At 35.8% G+C, this 24,201-nt stretch overlaps 1 protein-coding gene across 1 annotated transcript; it reads left to right on the forward strand.

The window, feature by feature from the left end:
* The first annotated feature begins 5,217 nt into the window (after nt 1-5,217).
* On the forward strand, nt 5,218-21,894 carry LOC135685765 (queuine/queuosine transporter SLC35F2). Its single transcript, XM_065201833.2, has 8 exons — nt 5,218-5,395; nt 6,852-7,265; nt 7,729-8,026; nt 15,917-16,070; nt 16,607-16,763; nt 17,200-17,252; nt 18,703-18,857; nt 19,202-21,894. The coding sequence occupies exons 2-8, from the start codon at nt 6,865-6,867 to the stop codon at nt 19,451-19,453; spliced, it is 1,470 nt and encodes a 489-aa protein (XP_065057905.2). The 5' UTR covers nt 5,218-5,395; nt 6,852-6,864; the 3' UTR covers nt 19,454-21,894.
* Nucleotides 21,895-24,201: the final 2,307 nt, after the last annotated feature.

Here is a 24,201-nt window from a genome sequence, read left to right on the forward strand (position 1 = left end):
TGTGATTTAGTTACTTTTTCTTGCTTGGTGTACAGAAACTGCTATGAAATACCTAGGCCTAACTCTAGAAAAAGCCGAAAATAGGTCATAATTCAATGCTTGGATATTAATAACAAAAATTAAATATAGTAACCAATTTTTAATTTGAAATAATTATTGATATTTTTGGACTATTTCAAAACCACACTCGTTGCTTGTAATTATTCTTCAGCACAATGCGTTCCACCCCGTATCTTTAGGGCAATAAAATACTTTTAGGGTACATTTTCATGACAAAGATTACTAATTTGGCCTTATCAAAATAAAAGAAGTTTAATTCATATCAAATTTCATTTCTACAAATTCAATTTGACCAAGTAAATATAAACAATTCGCACTTTTCTACTGATGCCATATTAGGTTCTAAAGGACAGACAGAAAAATTCAAGAATTATATATTCGAAATGGTCTATATTATTAAATAATAGACTGAAAAAGTTCTTTCTAATTTATATGAAGATAAAAATTGCAGACACACTTTTTCAACTCATAAAAACACGACAGGCCACTGCTATATTCCCCCCGTAATTGCGTAAACTGAGAGCCATATTTTTTAAAATTCTCTTTAAAAACCCCAAAAAATTGTCATGTGTTGTTGATTGATATCTCCTCCAACTACCTGCAGCAGAAAAGGCACTGAAATAGTTGTGAGCCACAGGAAAATCAGTCCTTAAAACAAGCAATTTTCCATACTCAACCCTATTGCAGCTCGCTTTTTGCCACTTTTTAAAATGCTCGATTTTTGCTTTTAAGAATGATTTTGCTGGTCTCTTAGATAGTCGACAAGTAGGTGTTAACACTGGGAGTGTGTTGCTTGTAGTTAGAGCACCCTTTGGTATATTCTCATTTCTCAAGTATCTTGATTTATTTTTGGATATTTTTGACTAAAACTTAAGTCTAAGTCTAAAACTAACTGTATAAAGTACAGTATTGTTTATAAGTATAAATCATATAATTATTTGTACAGGGTTGCCTTTTCAGCAACAAAGGTGCTGTTATCAATAAGATGAAGCTGATCTTTTTCTTTCTATCATTTTATCATTATTGTTTCTATAATTATAGTTTATCAAAAATTCGATTTCATTTATTACTGCATATACACTTATGTAACACAAGTATTAGGACGATCGCCTCAAAGCAAATGTGGTTAACCCTTTGCTTAAAGAACAACATCGGTGGAACGAGATTGCTGGTTGAGATTTTCAATTGCAATTTTACCCCAATTGTAAAAATAAAGATATTTTTAATAAATTGTAAGAAGTGTAATTTTTTAGATAAGTACAATTTGCTTTATCTTACATTTTGTTGGATGACCTCCAGGAATCTGGCAGCCGCCATTTGCACTGGAACTCACTGAATTAATTTTGCAACGAAATGGATACAGTAGGAAATCTCAAGAAATTTCCAAAAGAGTTATTTTTGGTCTGGAAGTCCTTTGTTTTTTTATCCTTTTGTTTCGCGCGCCGACATGCTTTAAGCCAGTCTATTCGTAGGTCACATGATTAAAACTAGTGCAGAAACAAATTTTGATATGGCGGGTGCTGATGTTTAAATGCATAAGCAAGCCTTAAACTCAAAGCTCAAAGTCTTTTACACAGCATCAGCAGATTAATCACATTATACTGAATTATAAGGAAAAATATTGGGTATCGTTTTCACCTTAGGACTCCATCGGTAAAATTCTTAATAGGCAAGCGGCACTGATTGGTCAACCTATACAGTCATGTGCTCGTGTTTCTGATTGGCCTATTTCGATCCACAATTGGGTATATATATTTCTTAGCGTAGAGTTTTCGATCTATGTTCTGACGTTTTAAACTCTGAAGAGTGTCAGACGAAAAGCTTTAGTTTACTAAATGTTTGCTTTTTTCAAAGCCATTTAAAGTAATAAAGTTTTACCGACTGATAGTAAATCTACTGCTTTTGGAGCCACAACGGGCTCTAGCGTCCCAGCTTTCACAGCATCAGTTGGCAGTTTACCCAGCGAATATTTTAGATTTTTTGTCGAAAAAAGCTTGACGAACTGTTAAACGACGAGATTTTTCCTGACGTGGATGGCTTAGTATCAGAGAACTCAGTTGTGCAATCTGCAAAAGCACTACAACAAGAAAAGTGGCTGTTTCTTTAAAAAAGCGAAGAACAAGCAAGACATCGGTGTTGCCAGTGCAGCTGGCCTATCCGCCTTATTGGATATGTCAGATATTATGAAATTAGTGAAATTTTCGCAAACTGATTTGCAACATAATAGCTGCTAATATTGGGTCTGCGCACAGGCTACGGCTATCCAGAAGCCCTACCAAAAGCGATTTTTCATCACCAATTTCATTTTAACGGACTCTTTGAAACAATGATTAATGGAATGTAGTCTTATCGAACGGTAGCGATGGCGAACAGTTTTTTTCTACTTTTATGCAAAATTGTGCAGTCAGCTCTTTTAACTTCTATTGGTTAAAAATTTGGGAGACAAATTGTAAAGCTTCTTCAGGAGACCACAGCAACTGGCCTTAGAAAAGCAATTGCCGATGAGCGATAAAGATGTTGATTGCTTACAATACTTATCTGGCTAGACTGAACAAAAATTTTTGAAAAACCAAGAAACAGCCCAAAAACATAATGTCACAAATAAGACATTAACCAGACTTTAATTAGGTTGCTGAAGAGCTTCATTGAAGAACGCCCTGTGTCCCAAAGAAGAGCTAAAGAAATTGAGAAATTCTTTACTCAAGCAGAGACAGAAAGTTTTTCGCAGATACACACTTGGCCATTCTTCAACCTTTCTCTGAAATTAGCATCAATTTCACGATATTTTAAAAACCACATCCAAGATATCCCTTCGCCGTTTCGAATAAAAACGTTTCTCTTCCTTTTACTCCACATTTATTAAACGCACAGCTAGTTCCAGGCATGTTAATAATATAGCATACTCGATAACCTGATGCTAAGTTGAAAATATCATGTTAAAACGACACGCAAATTAGAAATTTGAACTCTACCGAGCGAAAGTTGTGCACTCATTTTGATCACGTGACATCGTTAAAATGAAACAAAAAGTTAGAAGAATGGGCTTCCAGACCAGAGATTTTTCTATTGACTGTGCTTATTGGCAATATAAGTTATTGCCATTCCTTTTTTTAATGAATTTTTGTTATCTTTTAAGTCTCCGAAGAAATCATATGTAACAACACTTATTACCTCGCTTGTTATTATGTTATTGTGTAATACATGCCAATGAGTGTCCTTTTTCCATACAAAACAATGAAATAAAGGGATATTTGTCCTAAAGAATCTGCTAATATTCTTTGAATTTTTACAATCGTTATTAGGGCTAGGCATTTCTTTTAATGACTCATTACTTTTTGTGCTGTTTAATCTCTTTGTTGAATTTCGCAATGTGTTGAGTTTCAAATACAAGACGAGACGAAGCCAGATATTCTAAAGTTGAGAAAAGTAGCTTATCTTATTTGATCTGTTGTTATCGCCTACGGCGGAAAGAAAAATTCGATGCAAAGACAGGCTTTTTAAATCCTGCAAGTTGTGCGGCCATTTCCTTTGCCGCCGACACATTACCAGTCCCTATTGTTCAACGTGATAATAAAAGGACGTGATTTCGTGCATGCCAGCCTTCCAGGTGAATAGAATCCGATAGAATCACGCAATGGAATCGTTGGTTTTCTGGGCGTCTTGAGACGAGCTCTCTGTTCATATTTTTGTCTGGAAATTTGAAACAGTACATGTCAAATTCATTTCTATCTTTTTATGCTGTCGCCAGGTTACATAGGGGCTACATTCATCCAAGATAAGATTTAATCTTGATAGGTACTGGAGTCGTTTGCATAAATAGAGAAAATCTTTACATAAAGAAGAAACCAAAACTTTGAAACATCTTATCACAACTGCCTTATCCATTCCCATTGATAAAATCAAGACCAATTGAAAACTGCTCAGAATATTTCATATGATTTGGTTTCTTTTTTATGTAAAGATTATCTCTATTTATGCAAACGACTCCAGTTGAAAAATATGGGAAGGGCAATGTGTCTAGTGCTCAGAACGGACATTAGATTCAGTTTTGATGCACTGTAAGTGCGCAATAAGTTTTGTAAAGCATAACTTTGTAAAACAAACAATGCTGCCAGGTTTGCTTAGGTTGCAATTCGTTTGCCATGAATAGAGGGTGCGACGATTTGATCCCCAGGACTGGATATGAACTCATCTCTGCCGATCATGATTCATCTGTCATTGTTTGTTTATATTCAGTGTCATACATGTCAGGGAGGGGAGTTTAGGTTCTTATTTATTTCTCGACTCATTGAATTATAGTAGGGAGATGTAAATTACACATTTGCATTCATTGACTCAAGATCCATCTTGACATGCAACATAGAATTATGATTTATTATTGGTTTTGATAGCATTTCAGATTTTCAGAAATAATTTGGCGTGGCTAAGGTCCATCAGCCCCATCTTCTGCGCTCCAAGAGTTGAATTGCAAACTCACGAAGTATAGTCTAAAATGATGTATTTTGTTTTGTTTCTATTCCTTGTTGGTTATTTATAGCAAAACGGCTGGTACGAAGGCGAAGAAGCACGATTTTATCTAAAACCATCTAAATTCTAAGACAACAGAAATTCAAGCACACAAAAGCTGTTTAGATTTGGTTTCACAACTCTTTCTTTTTATACCACAAATCTTATTTTTGTTCTGTTGAAACATTTTTATTTCTATGGGACACAGCGGAAGGGTCCCGGGGGTTTACTTAATTCACCGACTACCCGAGGATGTGCTTGCCAAGTGCCAACAGAAAATGCCTGGACAGGATTATAGGTGTTGTCTCTTTTCCGGCACAGGTTTATGCCCACATGAAAATACTTTTTCCAGGGCAGGTCAGATTTGTCATGGGAATGAAAATGTCTCAAGAAATGTATTATCATTAATAAAATCATGTTTGGGCGAACCATCATTCTCCTTGAGCTTATTCAAGGACAGGTACCATGTTTTGGGAATTTTACTCCAGAACATGGTTACAAAAGTTTTTCTGGGAGGCGGAGGCACATCCCCATTTTCTTTCTTCAAGGTAAATCCCCCGGGGGACGAGTTCAATGAAAGTTAAAAAGATATTAGTCAATTCTGTTTATTCAATACAAAATATGTTTTTATGGGAGGATAGAGTCTGACACCAAGGGTTACTAGACTGCTTTGTGACGTCATTCTTTGTCCGCAAGAACCATGACATACTGGGATTACATGTGTGAGGCCAACATCCACTAGTTTATTTAGTTGCCGGAGGAGGAACCCTTGGAGACACCTTTGGCCCTTGGCACGGAGATTCGACATCATAGCAGCTTCCGATAAAGGGTAATTATGACACTTTATTTTAATTACAATTCTTTTAACTTTATTCTCTTTGTAAACTTTAATACGTTTGTGTTCTAAAATGCTCAAGAAGTTCACGGTTTAGATTTTACCTGTTGAAGTCACCGGCCTAAGATGTCAATATGGTTACCCCGAAATGTTTACAAAATCTTCTGCAAAGCATTCTTCGCATCATCATTTAAGCTTTTGTCTGGCTTTTTTGTCTTCCTATGGGGGTTAGATTGATGATAACTGTTTTACCACTAGGACACCATTCCTGGATGGATTAGCCTCCAATCGGGACCTCTATCATTTTTACTAACACGCATTTCGCAATATTTATCACGTCGAATCTAATAGCTTGATGAATTCATATGTTCTTGAATACTTCAGCAGAATGGAGAATCACACTAAAGTTTTGAAATACGGACTTGCTAAGAAATCAATCGTATCGGAAGAAAGCCCAGAGCTAATTTAAACAGTTATGAATCAGTTACTATGGGCATTTTTGTCAATTTTATGTGATATGAAATTTTGAAGATGTGTGAGATTTTTTTGCCTTAAGTGCACCGTTAGGAAGCTGCTTGTTTTCTACTTTTGGTTAAGTCTAATTTCCGAGTGCAAAGATACCGTTAGATCTGGCTCGCCTCGCCCATCTCAGCGATTGCTGCTGTCTTTTCGTGAGAGCGTAATCTCTGTCACATTGTATGACTGGATTCTTGTATACCTATGGCCTGAACTTTTTTGGAGAAACAAATGGATTGTGAATTTTTTTGTGAACAAGAAGCAGATCCTTGTAATCAGAGAAAATTAGAATCGATAGCCGATACTTTACAGCTTCTCGATGATATACTTATAAAATTGAATGCCGTGGGAATTTCATTGTTAGGGCTATAATGTTGTAGTTAATGGTTTCAAGTAAACTTTTAGGGATTGGTGGTTAGATTATTGTATGTCCTATGTACAGTGTATTTGAATACAATTTGCAAAGCGTTAAAGAATGAAGAGTCATAACTGAATAATGAAGCCTTTACGGACAAAACGCAAGACATGGGAAACTTCAGTCTTCCAAAAAAGTTCATCTGAAACGTGATCAAGTGTCTCTGCTAACTTACCATCATAACCCAAAATTTTCTGCAACTTAATAATTAGTAGATTTGAAGCCATTCAATGATTGTAAGTGACACCCTGAAGGGTCACTTCGAGAGCCAGATAGTGTTCTCGAGTTCCTTTGAAGCCTTTAACTATATGCTTACCTGTCAAACTTTCCCCAGGTATCCAAAAATACCACTTAAGCTCCCCCTTAAAAAGATTTTCACTATTTTGCGATCTCTGCAAATGCAATCTCATTTGTCTCCATAAACCTATGATCGCCTCCTGTAGCTTTAAAGTTATCATTTACTATATGCAACTAAAAATGCTATTATTTGATAAGCAGTTATTTTTTTCATCTTTACAGAAGTCTTGTTAAGATGCCAGAGATGGGTTTACTTGGTAACGAAGAAAAGACAGCTTTATGTACAGTTCGAAACTTTGTCAACCAGAAGGGACATTTAGTTACGAATGGAGGGCTCAATTATCACACACTGGATGAAACTGACTGCGAAATTAATACTAACATATCAAAAAGTACTAGTTTGCAAAATGGTGGATTTGCTACACAAAATGGTGGATTAACAGTGCAAAATGGTGGCCACAGAATACCTAATGGCAATGCTAAGATTCAAAATGGTGGACTTCATACTAAAGAAAATTGTCAAAAATTGACTGATGAAAAGAAGCATGAGCATGATTCTGTTGAAATAGATTTTAGCACATCAAGCCTTATTCAAAGTGGAAGTGAAGCAGTAGTTGAGTGCACTAAAGACAAATCGTAAGTCTAATTATATTGTTATGCCTGTTATTAACTTTATTTTTCAATTTGCAATTTAGTCACTGTAACAAGAAAAACTGTAGTTGAGAAAATTGAATGGATCTTTGAATTTTTTATTCATAAGTTGATGGGTTGTAGTCACATGCAGATTTGAGTAAGGTCAATGGGGCTGTGACTCCCAACAGATTATTACAGTAAGCAATTTTTCCTTCTATTGCTACTTGTAATTTGCACTTTGAAAGGTATGAATCAAACATTGTATATTTGATTTAATATCTCACAACTCATAATACAGTTTTGGACCAATCCATACTTGTAATATCAGGATAATAAGATGTTGAGACAATGATAGCTGTCATATAATTTTTCTATTTAATATATGCTATAGATTCCTGTGTAAGCATTTTGCTTTTTCTTATATGTTTCTGTCAGTGGGCTTAAAATTCAATGCTATCTTTTTAAGGACATTGTTAAAAACCATTATCTGTGGCCAGATACTATCCTTAACTTTATGTGGAGTTGGTACCTCTTCAGCTGCTCTTGCAAAATGGTATGATGTTCGAGTGCCAGGGTTTCAAGCATTCTTGACCTATACAACTTTAGCGTTAACTGCTGGTACAAAACTTGCTTTCGACTCAAATAAATTCAAGGAAATACTGAAAGAAAGAGGATGGAAGTACCTTATACTTGGGCTGGCTGATGTTGAAGCAAATTATCTGCTAGTGAAAGCTTACACATTCACAACTCTGACCAGTGCCCAGGTTTGTAATGTTTTTGTTTAAATTGATACTGTCAAATTATCGAGAAACTGGTAATGCGTTCTTCAAAATTTCCTTTTTTTGCAAGGGGCGTGTTTGATTGCTTGCCCCATTTCTCCAAAATTGTTGCATGGGTGATAATGTATCAGTTTTGTAGGGGGCAAGGTGCAAGCTTGACCATAACTCTAAAAATGAGGCAATCCTGTCAAATTTCAGTTAATTTTAGTCATTTGATTTAATAAGACCATAGAAACTAAAGGTCCAAAGGAATGAATCAGGGACCAAACAGGATGATGCTGGGGTAGTCTGCCCCCTGCCACTCCTACCATGCACCTGAATAATTGTGTAGCATATCACATTTATCAGATGTATATGGGATTTATTGTTATACCATGTTACACGTTGCTCTTCCTAGGCATCACTTCTGCCACAGTTTATATATACATATAAAGACATTAACATCAGTTCTTCATTACACGTGTACTGGAATGCTGCTGCCAGGGAAACAAAATAAAACCATCCTATCGAATACGGAATTCTTTTGTTACTTCTAATGATATTTTTAAAGTTCTCTGAGTAATTGTAGAAATTCCATCCCAAACTTGCTCCTCAGTTCCCTATAATCTTTACAAACCAGGTAGGTTTAAGCTAACTTATTAGGTAACAATCGAATTCTAAAGTTGCTTCGATGGTTAGAAATTTGCACCCTTGCTGAGTTTCTTGTGAATTTCGCATGTACATATACCCCATGGGAACCTTCGAGTTTCAAAAAGGGTGTTTTACACGGAGGCCGTTCTTTTACCGGTCTCTGCAATGTTGCGTGATAATCTTTTTGGCATCTTACAAGCTAACGGATATACAGTTTGTTTATTAAAGCAAGTGGGAATATCCTGACACTTGTCTCGTCAATCAATTCGATTACCGTCACTTTTCTTTGTGATATATTGTATAGCAGTAACATATCGCGGAAATAGTACATTTGTAAAGGCAATTGACATTTTCAAAAGGCCACAAATTTCAAAGAATATCAATACTTGTCCGCACTAACACAGAATAGATGTGGCACTAAGATCATGTATGTTCTCATTACACTGCTTCATCGATTTCGTTGTCTTGTGTGTGTGTGCTAGCCTACGCCGTACACCCCCCCCCCCCCAAACGAAGATAGGGGGTCTACGGCGTAGGCTGTGTGTGCATGCTCTATACCGTAAATCCTCGAATAAAGGCTGAAATACACGATCCTCTTTTACGTCCGTTTGCACCTAATGGATGAAAAAAGGAATGGCGGTAAGCTGTTTACACGTATCCTTTAAAAAGGACCACTTTTCCTTTTCGTTCTTTTCGTCATGGGTAGGCCATCGAAAAAAGTAGCTGTTTCCTGTTTACTACTGGCACTTTTTGCCAAGCGACAAAAAAGGAAGGTAAAATTGAAGCAATTTGGGTGAAACTGTGACTCCAGACAGACAGTTCGGGGTTTTCGAAACTTTGCTGAATGCAGAATATTTTTGAGAATGAGCCCTGATATTTTGGGCGAACTTTAGCCGCACACCGTGGTGAGAGATGTCCTACACTCTTTTTCTTATAAGAACAACTTTATAAGAACACGAGTCTCAAAATTAGTCAAAAGTTAAAAACAAATAAAGAACAAATTGAGGCTGAGCTATTTTAAAATTCAATTTTGAACAATGCTTTATCTCAAAAGAGAGGATTTTTCAGCCATGCGTGGATGCTTTACGGTGAATATTCAAACATGGCGGCAAATTAAGATTGTATCACGCACTCTGTTGGCAAATGAGGCCTGAACAACACCCCCCCCCCTAGATTGAAAAGCTAGCAATCGCACTCCTTATTCCCTATAAATTTAAGAACAAATTAAGAAAAATCCAGCTAAAGATTTTTGAAGAAATTACGAACAGCCAGCCTCAATGTAAATTTTCGGGTTCTTATGAAAAAGTGTGTAGTCTATACCATCATGTATCAAGCTAGAGGCACTGTTTTGATTCCGAACCAAACGTCATGACGTAACATGGAGACATTCGAGACAAAAGGTTTTAGCGCCTTGTCAAAAAGACAAAAGAAAAACCTATCCTTTTTCGCTGCAAAAGTTGAACAGGTAAGCATTTATCTATCTGGAGTCGTCTAGGATGGCATGGCACCCCTGTAAAATGTACCCAAAATATGCCTAGTGCCCTGTCGGTTTGTTAGAGAGAAAACCTCTTGAGCACCAAAAGCATTATAAACTAAAAACATTTGTATCCAACGATCGTAGGATTATACTGCTTGTATGAATCATTTCATATTAGTTTTTACGACAATGAATCTTTTTAGACTGACAATAAAGCAATTTCCAGACTTACGTAAGATATATTAATTGCTACATATGGAGAGCTGTTTAGTATTTTGGGCTGCCTTTATTGATTCTGTAAGGAAATTCCAGGTTTTGGACCCATAGAAACATAAAAATCTGATACCATTTTTTGCTGTTCTGACTTTTTGAAATGGCATGGACTTTTTAGTCGAAGGTTGTTTTAGTCTCGAAAAGCCCGAGTTGGCTGGTGCCCTTTCGTTTATTATATTCCGCTTATCTTTGCTTCGTTGACCAAAAAACATCCATATTAATGGGTGATATTTGAAATGACTTATTAGATGAAATATTTTAAAATAATCTTTTAATCTCATTCGCCCTTAGCTTAGCTGCTTTCATATAGATCTTATCGATATGATCATCTAATTTAAATTTTCATCAATTTTATCACTAAGAGGAAATATGCAAAACAAATGAATAATTAATAAAATATTACCAGGCGTAAAAGCTGCTGCCAAACTTTTTAGGCGCGCCCGAGAAATCTAGAATAGGAATGACCTTTTGGAGTATGGATTCTTGTACTTTAATATCCATTTCTTTGTTAGTTTTTTAAAGTTTCTATTGAAGCTGAAAATCCTTTATTGGAATAGTGACTTTTTCATTTAGAAAGTTTGATGCATTATAGAAAAATGATCTTTTTGGTTCCTCAATTCATATTAAAAATTGATAACTTCGATTAAATTCCAGAGTAAGTTAAATGGCAAGAATATTATGTTATCCCATCTTGAAAAAAGCACGTGAAAATATTGCTATGGCATTTATTCAAGGAACTGGATTGATACATGAGAACGTTAAGATAATTTGTCGCGCTAGAAGTTACGAGTTAAATGCTTTAAAAAGCATTGTTATTCGTTTTTTTGTCTGAGTTGTGTCCCTGTTGCGTTTTCAGGGTAAAACTCTTTGTGTAAAATTATGTTTGGTGAAAATTTACCTTAGGAGGCAAAGGTTCCTCTCCTTTCAATCCAATAGGACAAAACTAAATCCTTTACTGCAAACTTTATTTTGTATATATAACCTCTTTAGCCTATAGAAAAAACGCAATCCCTTGAGAAGAAATTACCTTGAGAAATAAGTGCTTTGCTTTTGCTAATGTCATGCGCAAATCTTTTTATAAATTAGATTTCAAACCAACATAAAATGTGCTAACAGCATTGAATACTCACGGCAATTTTTCCATCGTGTCTCTTGAAATCAAGCCAATATGCATGGGTTGCAATTTGATTTGATTTGAGACTGATACTTTATGATATATTATGATTAGGCTGATATGATAGGAGAGACTGCTAGCTATTCTCAATAATCAGATGGATTAAGCTGCGTTTATGGTGATCCTGTCAGAATTTTTTGTAGGTGCGCCTTAAGACGTGATGGACATGGACATTTCCGAGGGGCAAATCACTCTAAGAAAATCTCCTACACCTTTTGTGAAAATCCTATTGTTTTATCTGAAAATCCCCAGGAATCCATTTGTTTTAAGCAAAATCTCGTACGCTATTTGCAAGAGTGAATCGCCCCGCGGAAGTTTCGTTGCCCACTTCTAAGCAATAGAGAAGAGTGGCAACGCCAGACGCCAACAATGGGGAGAGGTGACAAAGCACCTTTAATAATAGAACAAGTTCTATTATTTGCCAATAGGGAACCTCTTAGACTTTTGGCGATGTGATGGCCGCTGTTCGATGAACTTCGCTAAAATATTACCCCTCCCCAGGGGCGGATCCAGACAAAAATTTGACATTCTCAAAACCCATTATGACCGACAGACCACGCCCATTTTCCGGAAACGCCCAAGAAATTGTTTTCTGTCTTTTATGGATGCAATGATTAAAATTATTGTAATTTTAAGAGGAGAAGTAGAAACAAACAATAAAAAGTTTAATGGACACTCAGAGGGGATGAAGGAAGGCAATTGTCCCCCAACATTTTGGGAAGAAAGAGGTCTTTTATTCTAAAAAGAATGGACAAATGTGATGTCACTTTGTCAAAACAATAGGCTTGCCCCTCATAATATTGCCCAGAAAACAACAATGATGCAACATCTAAGAATTTCTCAATAAGCATAGCAACACTAGTAATTGAAAATTGGGTAATGCAGGGAAAAATAACACAAAGATCAAGACAAAATGTATGTGGCAAATGGTGCTTGGTTTTCTAATGGTTTTCTAATGTGGAATTTTATAGAAAGAAGTGTAGTTTTGTGGACATCCAAATAATTCATAAAAATTCAAGGGCACAAGACTAATCATAGAAGAGAATTATTAATGAAAGTTGACCAATGAAATTACTAAAAATGCAGGCACTTTTCAGAGTATACAAGCCATAGAAACTTGGACAAAGAATTTGGCAGAATAGTCAACTTCTTCCTGGATGCTAACTCTCTTAAATGCATCATATCTTTTACGGCATATGATAATTGCACTGCTTTAGAGTAAAATATTTCTGCATCAAAGTCAAAGTCTGTATATCTGTTTTAGATTTGTTGTTCATCATTTGGTAATACATGGAAGAAAAATTACTTTGGGATGACTGTCTATTTAGTAGATCCATCAAATTTAAATTTGAATCTTCTGAGGCCTGACACTTTATACTAAACTTCCCTTTGCTTAGCTTTCAGAGGCACTTTCTTTTGCCAAAGAAAATAAATAGAATTTTTTGGCTTCATAATCTATCCTTCCACAGGAATGTTAACCAAAGTTAGCTTCTTATCCAACCCATAATTCCATCAAAACTTGGTCTGGATAATAGGCTCGATAAAATAAGCAAACAAATGCATTTCTCATCTTTTTTTCTTTTTTTTCATTTTGACATGCATTAAAAACAGATTTTATCTGCCTTTACTGTGTGTACTAACATAATGTAAAACATACTTTATTGAAATGCATTTTCAGTTCTTAGTACCACCTTGTTCAAATAAATTTATATCAAGATTTTGACTTCTGGTGTTGCATTCTCAATAAAGCTTGTTCGTTATTGGCTTAGTATGAACAAAGCAAAAAAGGAGGTGCATCTCCAAAACAAAAGTGCAGTGTATGACAATAGGCCCATGCAGCTCATATGATTAACCACATAAAATGTCCAAAGATGCAACATGTCAAATGTGTTTCGAAATAGAACACAAGAGACCACCATAGCACAAAACTTTTCACCAAATGCTGTCACATCAAATCCTATTCTGCTTGGTAACAATATCAGTAACAAGATTGTAAGAAAGTAATGACTTCTCTAACTGTTAAAATCTTTTTTACAGTTAGTTCTTTAGATTAAATTACAGCAAAAGTGAAATTCAACTTGCAAATAAATAACATGTTATCTAAAACAAATTAAATAGCTATTCAAACAAACTAAAATGTATCCATAAACATTATATTACAAAGATAGGCAACCATATTGGATCATTGAATTAATATTCTAGTTCTAGTTAAATTCAGAACAGTGTAATTTTTGTGAATTCTACATTTAAATCACATTACACAAAAACAGAAAGAAAATGGTCAGGTATCGGTGTTAAATTAAGTATTTTAGCAGCATCCAGAGGGGCCAGTCTGCAAACAAAACAAACTTTTTCCAGAATTTACCACCTGAGCCGCTAGGCCCAGTAGCAGCAGCACAAAAAGAACCCCTATATAAAATTTATCAGCAGTACCTTAAAGTCTGACCCTCTCTCTTTCAGCAAGGTTTAGTCAGCAAAATGAAACAATTCTTTTGCCACAATAAATGTCGAAGGTTGTGTGTTACGATCTGGTTCTGGCGCCTAGGCCCTCCAGGCAGACTTGTAAGTAACCATTCTCTAGTCGGCAAAAAAAATACTCCTTGATGGTTTCCAAAGCACAATCGGTCAATAACTGTTTCAATTCTTCCAATATATCCATACTTGCGATGAGTTCTTGTGAAATTATTCTCAAATCAAGCACAAACACACATCATTACCAAGCACTGCCAACTGACACTTCCACTGTAGTCTGGAGTGGAGTGTGGATTCTTGATCACGTGAAGTTGGTGTTCCCTCTCAAATTTCGCTACTTGGTGGACCAGCCCACTAACTTCTCAAGATTCTCAAACTGTGACGTAGGCAAGACCTCATAAAATATATGTTAAACATATGCCAGATATACCCTATTAAAAGTGAATGGGTTTAATATGTCATTTTCGCGAATTTTCCTCTCGTTAAAATCTTTCAGGTCGACCTCTTCTCAGGGACAAAAATGAATTGAAATTATCTGCGTGCGCATGAAGAAACTGCGTGCAACTTTCTAAAAATGCGAAGGAACTTCTCAAAATGCATGGCAACAGTCGATAAACATTCTTAAAATCATGCTTAGATACAGGACGCGGCGCAGCCTCTTACTACTCTCCTGGGTACTAGGTTCAATAAAGGAGAATTTGGTTTTTCATCGGAGAGGATCTAAAAATGTTTCGCAAAGGCAAAACGGAGTAAAATATAGCAAACACGGCGATGGTGTAGAAATAAAAACCTTAAATACATAATAAAAAGATGTATGCTTATCTTGAATCTTTAACCTGAGCTCATTCATTACTTTTAGCATTTTAATTAGAATAATCAAACTGGGAAAATCTGACATTTTCAATTGAGAATGTTGAGAATGTCTCGATCCGCCCCTGCCCCTCCCACAAACATTTTCTGATCGAACTTAGAATTACAAAATCAATCCTGTCTAGATGGAGATTCATTGTGTTTGATGGAGAGGGCACGATTTTTGAAATGATTCAGCCTTAGCTTAGGTGTCCGTAGATGGAGTTGATTCGAAAAGTTTTACATAACTTTGTGTAAGATCAGGGGCATGCCTTTAATTTGAACATGTTTGGTTATGAATTTTCAACAATGTTGTTATGGCCACCCCCCTTAGCGTGGATGGTGTGGGCTTATAAAAAATAGTCGTGCTCTGTAGACTGTTTAATCATAGTATATTGCGTTGTATTGTAGACTGTTTAATAGTGTATTGCCTTGTATTGCATGACTTTCTTTGTTGGCGGTCAGATCCACGAGATTGCCACTCATGTGTGAAGCGGATTTCGCTACTTAAAATTAAAGGAAAACCTTTGATCCCATTTTGATGGATAACTCCGGAGTGCATAGCTTTGGCTTTCTTTTCTACAAATGCATTTTATGAAGGTTACGAATGAGTAGCATAAGAAAAAAAGGGATGATGATAATCCTTGATAATGAAAATAGTGATTTTAGATTAAGCATGTAGTTATACTGTTGCTTCCAAGTCCACTAAATAACAGTTTTGCTTGATGTTTTATAAGCTGTTATGTTTTGTTAACATGAGAGAAAAATTTTCAAAGCACATTGTTTTCCATCTGAAGCTGGGCATCTTATTACGCTTATCTTATTTTTGTGGCAAATCGAGCCCTGTCTCTGCATTCTAATAAAGTGCGTTCTTGTAAAGAAGTGGAAACCGCGGTTCTTCCTTTGAAAATTCATGAAAATACGAACACTAAGCTTATTAAACCTTAATGTTTGATTTTAGGCAGGATGAAAACTTTTGAATGAATTTATTTTCTTACAGTTATGTGACAGTTTCACTATTCCGACGGTTCTTATTCTATCCTGCCTGATCTTACGCGTCAGATACAAGGCGTCACATTATATTGGAGTGGTGCTTTGCGTGGCTGGCGCCGTGTGCCTAATTTTCACGGACACACGAGACACACAACAAAATGGTGAGATATTGAGTATTTGGTCCTTTACTGTAGCTCTCTAAACCGCCATACGATGTTGCCTCTGGGCACACCATCAAAACCAGGCCCCACCTTGAAAATGCCCCTGCATTTCATTAAGCGCCCCTAAAATCAACGCCTTCTCTATATTTTATCAATGTTGAAATAAAAGCCCCTGTATTTTGTGCCATTGTGTCTAGCGCCCCTTTGTATTTTAACGCCCCTGTGCGTGTTTAGAGCCCCTCGGTTAAGCGCCCACTGAAGATGCATAATATTTATTCATTTTTATTTGTTAAAGAAGCATTTAGATAAGATATCTAGTTTACAATTTTTTACAAGATTATGTCAAAAAAGAAAGCTTAAAATGAAGAAAATTTAGCAGTAGTTCCCTTCCATAGCAGGTCTCTGAAAGTTTTCAGGGAGGGTGCCAATTTTGCTTCTCTTTTAAGATTGTTCAACAGGCTTACTAAGATGATATTTCTTTTCATGATTTTCTTGTTCTTTCGCTGTATTGAAAATTGATTGTACACATTTTGTAGCCAAAAACGAGTTGCTTGGTGACTTTCTATCGCTCTCTGGTGCTTTTCTCTACGGTTGTTCAAATGTAGCACAGGAATTCATCGTCAGGAGCTTTACCAAAACAGAATTTCTTGGGATGATCGGAATCATCTGCGCACTCATATCTGGAATCCAGACGTAAGTACCATAGCATTTTACAAACAAACGGACATTGTGATGATGCCACAAATTATTTTTCCCAACTTTTGAATTTGGACCACGTAACCTGAAGGGGCATCATAAAATACTTTTCAAAAGGTGAAGTCAATTACCGTATTTCCTCAAAGAACACCCCGGCGTTTATTACAAAATCCGTTGAAGGCCCCTTTAGCGGCCGTCCATTCTTTGGAACAGTAAACTATGATCCTCCTATCTATATAAACAAAGAATTGTCCCTTATTTTCCTTCTAAAAGGCCTGAAGTATTCCATCTTTGCAACAGTTGGTTTGTTTTTCACAGGGCTCTTTTGATGCTTTCCTTCTCCTGTTACTTAAGTTCACTGTGTACAGTTGGTTTGAATACAATTGTGTTATCTAAATTGACTAGAGTATGAAATCTTGATTATTTTCATCAGGATTGCAGTTGAAAGAGATGTAATTTACAACATCGAATGGAGCTGGCATGTCAGTAAGTACTGTCTTCCACTTTGTCACATGATGTTCCCATCATATTCACCAATTTCGAACATTAAGAATTGGGAATACATTCGAGCAACCAAAATTGATCGTAATTTAATCGGTTCTTCAAATTCACAATGTTGGTAAAACCGAACTTTTGCAAGAAGCTTATACATCATAACCTTTTTATTTTTTTTAATAGCTTATAAATAAGGGAATGTCTTTGGTTTCCTGTTTAATTGCCGGGTTGCTTTTGTATCCCACTGTCGGTAATGCTATCTACTGATTTGAGGCTTGCTGGTTTTCATTGTTTTTGTTGAGTTTGTTAAAATTTAATGATACAATGGCCGCCAAAAATAGTTGAAACACCGCGATTGCACTCGTAATAAATGCATATTTTTCAGTTCATTTCCCTATTTCAAGCAGACGGATCCCTCTTCCCCTCCCTTAAACAATGTTGGGAAGGAAGATGAACATGTCGCTAAACATGGGTTACACAATTTACGCTCCAACCTCCATTTTTGTAATTTACTAGTCGGAATCCAACATTGTATATGGGGGGAGGGGAGACGTTTAGTAGGAAAGATGAAGGCACTGTTCCAACACTTTTGGCGGTCATTGTCCTTCTTAAATTCTTTTTGTATATGAAAGACTGACATGTTAAATATGACTAATTCAGGGTTTTGGGGGTTGAGCATTCTAAAGGAATTAAAATCAAAGTTCTACGGCTAACATGTGACGTTATAATTTTTACACGTTCAATGTTCTGTCTTGTTTTCCTGGCAATTACTGTTTATTGTTAATTTTTTCTTTCCATTCAAGGTATTATGACACCATTCGTTTTTTGATCTGTTATCCTTTTCACTTTGTAGTGGGCAAAGTTGCAATTTTTAATAGAAACAAATTCTCGCGCATTCTCAAAATTCTCAAATATTTGTCACTTAGGCGCTGCTATCGCCTAGAGTCTCAAAACAGCGGAGATTCGAAAATATTTTGACCATTTTATCATCAAGCAAACCATTTTTATGTACCCTTAGCACCCCGAACTTCTTCACCGTCTCTTTGCCCAAATATTTGAATATCCCTTGATGATTGAACGAGAAGAGGGTTGATCAACGGGAACTAAATAAAAGTGGATAGAATTAAGAAAATATGAGGGTTGGGAAATAGATTTGTAATATTCTTCGCCTTTTAAGCTCCTGGAGAAATTACAATTAGGCTCTTTTGAAAGTGAATAATTCTTACAGTAAATAATTTTCATCCTAGCTTTGGTGGAAGTGTGCATGTCTCCTCCCCTCTTCCTGTCTTTTCTCTCTTACCTTCTCCTGTCATTTTTTCTGCGTCTCCAGTTTATCTTGATTTTTTCTGTCTGCAATCGATAAAAGGCTCTGTAGATGCATCTTAATTCAGTAGAGCTCATTTTTAACAAACGTACTAACCATATTGCTTTTTTATTTCAGTACTGCTAATTGCAAGCTTTGTTGTCTGCCAGTACTTGTATTACACGCTGATGCCCTGGGTTATCACGTTGAGTAGTGCTACAGTAGTCAACCTATCTTTGCTTACATCCGATTTGTACACACTCATGTTCGGCTTGTTCCTCTTTGGATACAAGGTTAGGGTTTTTTAGATCTCGTGATTTCAGTATAACTAAAACATGAATATTTTGCTTCAGCACATTCTTAATAAGACATTCCAGCCTATAAGAATAACTTTCGTATTTAACCATTTTTACATTTAATGAATAAACCGATAGAGAAGAAAAATTACATTTTAGTTATAATTCAAGCAGTTTCTTGATTTCCTAATTATTGTTATTTTGTACCGTAGTAAAACTGTAGTTCTGAATGTCGTTACTTTCCCTAACTTTATGCCATAATACCTTTCGGCTGGAACTCAAACTCTACCTTCCCTTATGTTCGTTACACCTAAAGTTCACCTATGTTCGTTACTTTTCAGTTCTCCTATCTATACTTCGTTGCATTTGGGGGGATATTCATTGGATTGATCATTTACAACTGGAAACCGACTCCTGTCAGCCCAAGAAGAACAAGAAGAGCAAAAGAGGATATTAAAAGACTTGAAACAGATACCAATCTTGTCTTCTCAGAAAAGCAAAAGCTGTGTGAAAAAGAAGAGAAAGTCGGAATATATTCTTTTACAAAGTATTCTGAAGGAAACGCAAATGGACTTAAAAATACACAGGTGTGAATGTATTCTGGCGTGAGACATAGACTTTTTTACAAACTTAGAATTTCTTATCCTTATAGATTTTATGCTTAAAGGCTCACTGTCGGTTTCTTTATTGGAATACTTATTGATTTGTAGATTTATGAAAAATTCCTTTCTCCCTTCAACCGATTTAACTTGACTGTGAATTAGGGACTCATGAGTGGTGGCCCGTGGATATATGAGTTACTATGCTTTCGTCCCACCAACAAATTAGTTAAGGCCATAATTGAATAACTGTTCATTTTATCCGATCCGAGACCGGTTCTGTTTTGACTAATCACGGTGGATAACTTTTGCAGAGCATGCTTAACCAGGCTGAGCCTTGGTTGCAATGCAGGGCATTTCTGCAAAAAATCCATTCTTCTTTAACCGTCATTTCATAATGAGGGTTTTAGACATTTCCTGGCATTTATACCGGTACATTTTCCATGTCATATCGTGACATGGCCTATCAATTTTTTTCATTGCGTCGCTGGCCACCAGGCTTCTTGGAAAATTTGAATGTGTATTTTTATTATTGGTTAGTAATTTCAGTCTATTGTTTTTTACGTTATCAGCAATTGAATTCAATAATTTTTTAAGCAAACACTTACGTTCTTTTAACACGATTATTATTGGCTTAGTTTTAGAATTATCAGTCAATATTAGGTCTTTTATGTGAATTTGTTCCAGCTTTCTCTGTTGTAATTTATACTTTAATTGTTTTGGTATGCACAAAACCCATCAACAAGCATAAACCTGCCCTATTTTTAATGTTAAATGCATCAATTCCTTATTTATGAAAACAGTACCCGTCCTCATTAAACTGATAATTTTCATACCGTTACACGTCGTTGAATGCATATCACAACAACTATCTCAGGTATCCGATACATTTTTATTTTATTGCAACTTTAAACTAAAACTGACAAATCTTGTATTAAAAACTATACCCGCCCTCGTTGTTGTGGTAATTGCCATATCGTTACACATCGTTGAATGCATTTCACGAATGACTATCACAGGTATCCGATACATTTGTATTTTGTTGTAACTTTAAATTATAACTGTCAGGTCTTATATTCAAAACTAGACCCGCTCCCATTGTATTGATAATTGCCATAACGTTACCTGTCGTTGAATACATATCGTTAAAGAATATCACAGGTATTTACTGTGGATACAAGGAGCGTCACTGCTAGGACATCTGACAATACGTGTTTTGTAGATTTAGAGGGTTTCATACACATATTTATTTAGCGCCTTTTATATGTACCATTTACGTCATTTTCTATTTCCATTCTATCCATCTTTCACACATCACATACTTGCTTATACATGAATTTGTTGTAATTTTCGCACATACTATACACTGCTTTGTTAAGCTTAGCTGGCTCATTTTATATTTAATTAACAAAGCTCTCTTTCCATTCTATAAGACTGGCTTCTTGTATTAGATGCTGAGCTATATTTCAGGAAAAGTGCTGTATTATATTTCTATCGCATTAGATAATACAACTGACATTGTGAATATATTGGGGGTTTTTGATATCTCCAAAAAGCATGTAGGCACTATTTACCTTTTCAGTGCCCCCGCCCCCTTCCCCCCATTGCAGAACAGAATGTATCTTTTTTGCGAATACATAAACCGTTGTTCTTCAGTAATATTTCCCGGATCACTGCTCCTGAATTTGAAAAAAGGCCATTTGTTATATTTTATGACAGGTTTTGAATCAAGTTTCTTCTTAGAAGATTAGATCATAATTTTCTTCGTTTGTGAAATAGATGCCTTTGAATTCCAGGCATTTCGTAAATATGAAAGAGGAAAGATACTACAAGGGGAAAGATATTTTTACTAGTTCCTTTATTAGTTTTTTGAGACTGTAATGTGTAAGTCAGTTTTGAAGCCAAATGTTTTGTTTTCTATAACATTCGGACCACTGCATCGTCTTTCTGCTAAATTTGTAATTTTTATTTAAAATTAGATCCGTGTTGTTCTGTTATATTCGTCATTTTATCTTAATTGAATGAATTGAATGCTTGTTTAAGTGCAATTTAATCAAAGGGAATATTAAATCATATTTAATTAGAATAAGTGTAGTTAATAAGCAAAACGAAAAGTTCTGGTCTACAAGCCTCATCGTTGTATACAAATCATCAAAATCAAAATTTACGTTGCAAAATTCTGGCCTTCATCGTTGGCTTTAAAGTAAGAATTTCACAGAATGTTTATAGTTGAGCCGATGTTGAAGAGAGGTGATTCCATTCGCGCTCATTTTGTTGGTACCAGGACTTTTTGTTGCAAATAAAACGAAACGAATCAATGACAAGCCTGCTTTGCTTTTTTGTACGCTTTGCATTTTTCTAGATGATTACGATGGAATGATCCTAATTTTAGTAATGAATTGCAGTGGATAATTAGATATAACCCTCTGAACTGACGACTGTATTTTTTTTCTTATATTCTTTTGTTTATACATCATGCTTAAAGTCCTTTTATAAACTTTGAAAGACGTCGGTGAATATAATTTCAGTATCAGTTGGAGGACAGAAAAGGGAGTATCTTAGACTGCGGTATGAGCCCGAGAACGGTATTTTGCCTGCAAATGCTCGCTATATCTAGTTCCGTTTTGTTCAGTGATTCTGCTACATAAAAAGCAATATTTATTTAATTTATGTGATTAATGTGAATGCAGACAGAGACTATTTTGAAAAGAAGAACTGAAAAATTCCTTAAATACCGTACGAGATGGTAAAAAATAATTCGTAACATCAGATTTGCTGTTGCTGGTTTTTCATCCAACGTATACATGGTGGCAAAAATTTTCAGTGCCTCAGTTGTCAGATTTTGAAAAAGAAGTTTTATCTTCATCGATCATGTATGTCATCTCTTGCCAGGGCCATTCCAAGCACACATAAAACTTTCTGGACGCTTCTGTTTGAAAAAACCTCCTCTGACTAAACCCCCAAAAAATGCACTTTTGCCATAGCTACAAAATAGCTCCAATTTTTGCCAGTGGTACTTTATAAAAAGCCTTCAATGTGACAAGAGGGCAAATACATATACAAACAAACACACATATTTACATAAATACTTTATATTTGTTATACATAGTATGTAGCTGATGTGGACCAACATGGCTATAAAATATCTGACAAAAATCTTCGATGACAAATGACAAAAAAAGACCATAGCTAAAAATTGAAATTGAAATAGAAGAAACCTTATTAAAACATCTATTCAACCTTGCTTAATACTAATACTGATAGTAAGGGAAAATTGTGTAAGTTTTTGCTAATTCTTTTATAAATTTGCAGCTGCTTATTTTCAGGGGCGTAACTTGGCCAATAGGTTTGGGGGGGTGAAAAGGGTTTCTGCCCTGCAAAACTGAGTGGTGCCCTACAGACCTCGTGACAACGGTTTGTCTATAGGTTACTAGTAAAAGCTTTACCAGTGTACACTGGTCTTTACCAAGGACAAACTTCTAAGCAATAAAAACAAACTTGAAACTTCATTGCCTATGAAATATCTATTTCTCTACGTGAGCGTAAATTGTTTTCTTATATTCACTTCACTTAATGTTGGTTTGCAAAATTAAGCTAAAAAACAGCTAATTGGGGGGGAAGGGGTACATGATGTAGACAGTGCAACGAAATTTAGCCCAGTGGGGCTAAGAATCAAGTTTAGTGAGATAGGAGGACCCACCATGGTTGGGTCCGACGTGAAGAAAATTTTTGAAATTATACCTTGTGAAAGGGCTAAAAAGCATCTTTCAGACAAAAATTTAGCAAAATACTATTGTGCTAAAAGAACTGATTGTTTATTGAAAATATTATTGTTTATTGGGAAAAATAGGTAGGGGGATGTCATGCTAAAACTCTAGTATTAGACGCTGGGGAAGGAAAGGAACGGCAACCTTTCGTTTCAGATTGCACGTAGTTGTGAATGACAGAGGAAGATGTTGTTTTGATTGGGGGAATTTTATTTCCTGAACAGAAATGTGCAGTTTCTTGTATCGAGAAGGCCATGTTTACACATCCAAAATTAAAACATTGCAATGATACAGAAAGTGATTTACTGAATTAATGCAAATAAAAGAAAAATAATAAAAATATACGTGAAAAAGTTAGCAATTAGATGAAACAAAATCGGTATCTTAACGATTTATTATGTTTTTTAGTTCCTGCACTGTTAAAAAGTAATAGAAACAATTATAAGTGAGGGCCTTCAGCCTCTTATTCCCCTCCAGTGACGCCGTGCTTGTCATGAAAATAATTTACAACTTAAATCAATTTGCATGGACTCAACCTTGCCCTCATAAACATATGCATCAATCATTGCATCCATTGGCTATGACTTTCGGTAAGAAATGCTTTCGCATTGCAAATAACGGAGCTTTTCCTTACATACCTGTTCCGTTCTCTAAAATGCATAACGGAGCATTTCCTTACATACCTGTTCCGTTCTTGGCGCCCTGCAAAATGTTCGATTGCCCTGCGAAATCGACTATTTTTTGGATTGGGGGGGGGTTACACCCCCCCCCCCTACACCTCCCCCGGTAGTTTCGCCCCTGCTTATTTTCCCTTTGGAATGCAATATCAGTTCGACATAGCGAATATTCGAGTTTTCTAAGAAAAAAGTAAAAATTATAAAGAACAAGGGCCCTGAACTCCCTAAAAGCACCGCTGGTTTCAATGTTTGTATGTTCAAACTCTATGGTCAAAATCTTACGTCACAAGTTTTGGGC

Source organism: Rhopilema esculentum, chromosome 15 (assembly GCF_057945365.1).
Source record: "Rhopilema esculentum isolate cy_ngs chromosome 15, ASM5794536v1, whole genome shotgun sequence".
In the NCBI taxonomy this organism is placed as follows: domain Eukaryota; kingdom Metazoa; phylum Cnidaria; class Scyphozoa; order Rhizostomeae; family Rhizostomatidae; genus Rhopilema; species Rhopilema esculentum.